General features: G+C 37.6%; 1 protein-coding gene across 1 annotated transcript in view; it reads right to left on the reverse strand.

Annotated features, from left to right (window-relative positions):
* The window catches only part of LOC122083490 (vacuolar protein sorting-associated protein 20 homolog 2-like), an 8,370-nt gene extending 4,316 nt beyond the window's left edge, over positions 1-4,054 (reverse strand). Inside the window, exons 1-3 of the mRNA XM_042651320.1 lie at positions 3,756-4,054; positions 874-1,026; positions 541-693 (exon numbers count right to left, since the gene is read on the reverse strand). Coding sequence (XP_042507254.1) covers positions 541-693; positions 874-1,026; positions 3,756-3,857 — 408 coding nt within the window. The 5' untranslated portion in view covers positions 3,858-4,054. The remainder of the gene's footprint in view (positions 1-540; positions 694-873; positions 1,027-3,755) is intronic.
* Between the last annotated feature and the right edge of the window lie 2,624 nt (positions 4,055-6,678).

Below are 6,678 nucleotides of genomic sequence, written 5' to 3' on the forward strand. Positions count from 1 at the left end.
AAAAAAAAGAAGAAAAAAGAGGTCCCCTCTTTTCAGATAGCAACGAAGGCACAGAAAAACAAGTTTAATAATTCAACAGTTTCTAGATGTCTGTACATGCTGCTGTCCTTCACCATGAATGGCAGCATTTAGGTAACCCTCATAAACATTAAACTAATCAATATTGCATTCCAACTCAAAAGGATCAAAACTTTCCATGGCTATTACCTCCAAACTGTGATCTGCACATACCACTGCTAAAGAATTATAGCGGTGCACAACTCTCCGGTGTCTTGTTTGTATCTCTCTCAGGTCATGATGAAGGCAGATGATAAAAAATAGAAATATTAAGCAGCTGATCTGCATAATGTACTTCTCATTGGATGAATTTAAGGAAACTAGGCATTCATTTGAACATCTAGGCATGTTTTTTAAAATAAAGATAAAGAAAAAAACAAAGAAAAACATACAGGAGTTGTAGTAGAGACAATGATGGAACAACAATTGGGGGTTCTCAAAATTATGTGATGGAAAATCAGAGTTGACGTGAACGAAACTCACATCTTGGTAAGCTTTTGCTTCAGCTGTATCATCCATCAGTTTTTGAACATCGTCCAAATTGATTTCACTTTGTATAGATTTAATAGCATTGTTACCAGTCTTCAAGCTCTCAAATACAGCCTTCTGCTTGCTTGCCAGTTCAATGTCTGCCAACTACCACAAATTGTATGGAAAGCATGCAAACGTTAAATATAAACTGTAAAACTCATTAAGCAAGCCAAAAATAGGCATAGAGTGTTACAATAAGATAAGTACCTCATTTTGAAAATGGAAGAATAACTGGATTTTTTTTTTTTTGGGGAGGATGAATGGTAACTGGATGAAATTACTTACTTGTTGTTCCACATTAATCAACCAATTATCAACTTGCTTCAATAATTCTTCCTGGGCCTTCTTCTTCTTTAATGCAAGCAAAGCCCTGTCTTTCTTCTTTTCACGAATCAAGTCCCTCGCAGCTTGCTTCTCAGCCTCAATAACATTATCAAGCTGAAAGTGTCCAAAAGAAAAGAAACATTGTATGAAATTGAACAAGAAGATATTAAGATTTTACTTGAATCAGGGTTGTCTGAGACTTCCTCAAAAGAATGCGCAAGAAGAAATTTTAATTTTTTGGAAGAAAGTTGAGAAAAAATTCATTGATGAAAACCAAAATAGTAACTGTATACTCGGCTGCTATACAAAAAGCTCCAGGCCAAGACCCTCCACAAGAATACACAAGAAACCCTACCTACATAATCAAACCAAACCCATCCACCAATTGCTGTCATTTGCAAATCCACCTATTTCAGTAGCAACTGAAGCCCACCTAGAAACCATCTACACAAGTTTAGACATAAGTTTCTCAGCCGCTTCTTCCTTTCCCAACAAAACCTTGCATTCATCTCCTTCCATATGCACCAGCAAACTGCGAAGGGAATCATTCTCCACATCGTTACTATCCTTCCCTTGGAATAGGCATCCCTCCACCTCTATCACCATGGCAAGAAGAGATCAGGGAAAAATCCATCACGTCCACATAGCCAGGAACACTCCTATCCATTCCATGCTTCCATTGCAAACACAAAAACAATAAATTGATGGCATCCGTCCACTTGTACCTCACCACATAACTTGCATTTGTTCCTAAAAGACAAGCCTCTTTGGATCAGGTTGTCCATAGTAAGGATCTTCTCCAGAACTGCAGCCCACATAAAGAAACAAATTTAGGTGGCCCCCACCTTATCCCCATTACCTTGTGCTGCGAAAGTTGGCCTCCACGATGCAACAACCTGAAAAAAAACCTTACTGAAATTTTCCCTCACCTCCCCCAACCCACACCCTAATGTCCACTCTTTCTTTTGTTTTTGCCTCTCTAGGACTTGCATTAAATCCACAACCTTCTCAACCTCCAATCATTTTAGTCTTCCTAACACAGAGACTAAATCCACTCCATGTGCTCCACCACCTTCACATCCCCCTTCAAGAAATGGAAAAGGGATCCGGGAATAAATCCTTCAACATCCCCTCCCCCACCAATGGTTCACTCTTTCCCATTCCCTACACAATAACTGATACTCTAACTGAATTTCTGAGATATCTTCCAGACCCCTTTCCACACCCTCACCCCAATGGGCCAATTAACATCTCTCAGTTCCCATCCCCCTTCCTTAAGACCCCCTTCACTTGCTTAAACATCTTAAGTTTTATTTGCAACAAAATTCTTTTTTGTTTCCAATTTTGTGATCAAATCAATTGTTTTGCAAAAGGTTTTGGAATGACATATGAAGGCAACCTCAACAAAATTATCAGCACACTCTCAGTAATTTGTCAAGAAATTTCTTTGACTCTAGTAAAAGATACTACTGCCGTAGAAATCTACCAAAACTTCTAAATTGCAATATATACGGCACTAAATTTGCGATAAACTGATGACCGAATTTCAACCTATGGGACAAGGTTGATTCAGGGGGGTGGGTTTGGAGTATTATGTATAGAAAATCCTTCATTAAGTTTGGTTGATTAATAAGCCATGGATTGAATCATACAGTGCTTCAAGCCGGTATAATATGGATTTCGGTGTTAATTAGTCTCCAAAGGTAAATCAGTGGTTGTCTGTTAGAGAAAAATTATATAGTGCTTGTCATAGTCTAAAAGGCCGTACCCAGTGCATGAGGCTCCCTCCACAGTGGGGTCTGGGGAGGGTTATAATGTACACAGCCTTGTAGTCTCTAGACTCTAAATAAAGTTGTTTAATGGATGTCAGGGTCAACAATACAGGATATATGCAGGCTATACTTTAAAATGGAAGTGCCAAAGTGATCTAAATTAGGAAGAAAAACATCCTAACAGTGGTTCTTTTGCATGTTGATCATTTATGCATCATCAAAGTTGATCAAGGAGGATGATCCCCCATGACAGATCAATTTATTTTCCATTTTAATGAGAGGATTTATCGGTGGCACAACAGGATGGGATCATATAATGAATCCTCTCTCAATCTCAAGCTGCTCGATGTGTTTGTGAAGTTCATGTATCTGCTTTTTCTTTATGTATTTAGTATTCTCAACATTGTAACTTGTTCTTGATCAGTTTTAGCTGAATCATCTAGCTATCTAAGTATTTCAAACGCATCAATACCAAACGCTTAGATATGATCTCAGATAACCAGATCCGTATATTTGTAGATTTTTCATAACTCAACCTTTTGATAGCTGATTAAAAAAAAAAACTCCCCCTCCTGTAGCAATAATATGCATTCAGGTAACTGAGAGTGATAACTTTTGCAAACAGCACAGACAGAACTTCTCAGGCTGCACATACCCAACATGGGAGTAAGCCCAAAGCAGCAGGTGTTGCAACGTCACACAGGCTTAATTCCGTGGCGACGTATTTTCCTGAAATTAACCACGTTAACAATTCTCTTCGCCCAGATAACGTTTGAATAAAAAGAATCAGTGCCGCTCAATTCCCTACAAGTACCGAACTACCTATGTTAACAAAGATTACAATTCAGCTTTGAAGAATCCTCCCCAGAGCATTCAAAATTTTACTCCCTATTCGTCTAAGTACTTCTACATCCAATCCATCACCAACACAGCTACATTACGAAGCATCTAGATGCCTAATTTCAATCCAAACCATGATCAGCAGATTCATGCAAAGCTACAAAAAATTAGAATAGTGAATTAAAAACTGGAATTAAACACAAACACTCAAGGAATCTCTGCTTTTCCAACCTGTTGCTGGTACTGCGCAAGCTTCCGTCGCTGGGTTTTGAGAGAGAGAATCGCTCGATCAACATCGGTGATCTTCGGTTTCTTAACGAACAAATTCCCCATCACTAATACCCTCTCCGACGCCTTCTCCTTGCTCAAACCAAATATGCTTTCTTCAAAACCCTAGAAAATGGAGTCCCGCCATGTCCACGTCCATCGGAACGTTCGGTTACACTTACGGTGTTCGGGCGGGCCGGTGAAGCTTCGTTCAACGTCACCGAACAGCCTTTGCACAGCGAGAACGGATCCGCTGTGAGATACAATCCAGGTCCACAGTTGGTAATCTAGACACATTTTAAAACATCGTTGGATTCGAATCTTGATTATGTCTATGATTGATACCAAACCGGGGTATTGGGATGTTTGATCGTTTGGATAAAGACAAGCCAGCCTATCAGCCCTTATGAATTGGGATAATGGAAGCGACAATGACTAGTGTGAGTGGGTTATGGGCAGGGGTGAAAGTTTGGCCTTAACAATTGTGGTCCGCCTGAGCCCAAACAGGGTTTGGGCCAAGTTTTTTGACCCTAAGGACAGGTTAGGGTTGAAAAACCCCAACCCTGAGTCAGGGTTGGGTTGGATTAGGGTTAGGGTTGAGGCCTCAACCCGACCCAATCAGACTAGAAATTTAACCTTGCATCTTTATAATATAAATTAGGGCTCCAATAGGTATTTTAATTTCTTATAATTTTTTAATATATGAGACATGAATGAAAAAAACATGTCAATCAAGGTTAATCCAATCGTTATAGTAGCCAAAGTCAACCCAACCCGGCTTTGATAGGGTCAATTAAGGCCGGGTTGGGTTGAGTTGGTATGAGCCCGATAGGGTTGGGCCTAAATATGAACCCGATAGGGTTGGGTTGGGTCTAAGTTGAATTTTGAGGTCCGAGAGTTGGGTTAGGGTTTTAAGAAACCCTGTCCAACTTGGCCCATGACTTACCCTAATGGAATATTTTGGCCCATTGAACTGTGGAATAACAAAGCCCAATAATAGCCCATTTGACAGCTACAATGATTAACAAAATAAAAGAGTTCAGTCCAGTTTGTTTAATTCTCTTAATTATTGCAAGCTCCCCATCCAAGTTCCAACAAGTAGAAGCATGCTTTCCCTCGGATGGTTGATGACTACTTACATGATTTTGGTACACATCACAGGTCAGGTTCGTGAGGAAAATGAAAATACAAGTGGTTGTCCTGGGTTTATCCTATTCCTTTTAGAGGTTGAATTTTCCTATTCTCTAATCATGGGACCTTGTTTCACAATTCGTTCTTCACGAAGTTTAGGCCAACCTCATATAAAATGTTCTCTGGCTTGTTCAATCTATGCTAGACAATGTCGTTGCATGGTTACACCATTCAATCTATGCTAGACAATTACATTGCATGGTTACACTGAGAATATTCCCATACTTTTAGGGTGATTCCAACCAATTGGTGAAGACTCCTATGGAATTGTTTTTCGAGCTCTCGTTGGTAAAATTGCATTGAAGTTGTTGGGTTTAAGTTTTATCTAATAGAGATGCGCAAGTGTCCTTTTGTCCTTCTAAGTCACAACTGTGGGATGTGGCATACTCTAGCACATTTTGATGTTAACTCTTCAGTTTCTCTTTTTTTGACATTGTCTTAACCCCACCTGGTGGAAGCTCTAAATTATGATTACAGAGTTCTTATTAATTCTTACCAAAAGAAAATAAAAGAAAAGGAACAAAATATTATTAACAGAATTCGCGGGTCAATGATCCTTAAAAGTTCCAATAAAAAACGCTTCATTTAAAATCTTTATTGTTATAAGCTCAGTAAGCTTAAGAAACACACCTCTAGTTGATTTTATGAGTTCTTCTAGGTTATTTATATTCTTTTTTGTGTCTTGCATTCCCACTAGATCAGATGTGAATGAATCCCTAGGTTATAAGATCTTCTTCCATGCAACGAAACCTACAAGAGATGGGTAAGAGTAATCACTCGATTTTATAATTGTTTGTGTTGAAACTTAAAGTATTATGGAATTAGATTGTTTATTTGTAAATAATTGTTTTCAACAAACACATATATTTGGATCAAATGTGACTCTAGAATTATATTAAAAATCTAAACAATTTGATGTCTTTTGTGGAGGATACTAAATTTTTATTTTATTTTATTTTTTATACTTTTGTAATTCATTAGCAAAAGAATCAATAAAATTCAAGTATCAAATGTTCATTAGACATGGAACCCTAGTGGGGGATCTCCTATCTCATCAAGGGCACGGTCACACCATTATCAATATTTTTTACATTTGACACATGAAGAGGGGAAATCCAAAATATTTGATAGGAATATGACATGTGGTGATCACATTTCAATCTAGAAACTTGGGAATTGAATAGTGTGATCCCCCATATATTGTATATTTATATATTCAATGATTTATTTTAATTTTAATTTTAATTTTGATGTAATATAATTTATTTAGACTCAAAATAGTCACATAAGTAGCGAAGATCCATCCTTATACCCTCAAAAAATAAAATATCCCGCTTCCCCTTCCGCTTGGCAGATGATGCCATTATCATTCAAGAACTGCCTTCTCCTAATGGAGATTTATGCCTTTTTTGTCCTTATATGGTTCATATCCAAAATCCAAATATGAATTTTTTCTTATTCTAAGATCATAATTCATAACTACACGAAAGTGGAAAATTATAGCTGAGGCTATAAGTGGTATGATGACAGTGCAAATATGGTATGGTTCCAATCCAACATTTATCTTTCGCAGAAATAATTACCACCATAATTTCCATACCTGAATATTCCAATCCAACAATCTGCATCATCAGATCCAGACATTTTCCTTAAATAATAATAATAATAACAAAAAAAGAAAAAAAGAAAAAAGAAA

This window comes from Macadamia integrifolia, chromosome 7 (assembly GCF_013358625.1).
Source record: "Macadamia integrifolia cultivar HAES 741 chromosome 7, SCU_Mint_v3, whole genome shotgun sequence".
Taxonomy (NCBI): domain Eukaryota; kingdom Viridiplantae; phylum Streptophyta; class Magnoliopsida; order Proteales; family Proteaceae; genus Macadamia; species Macadamia integrifolia.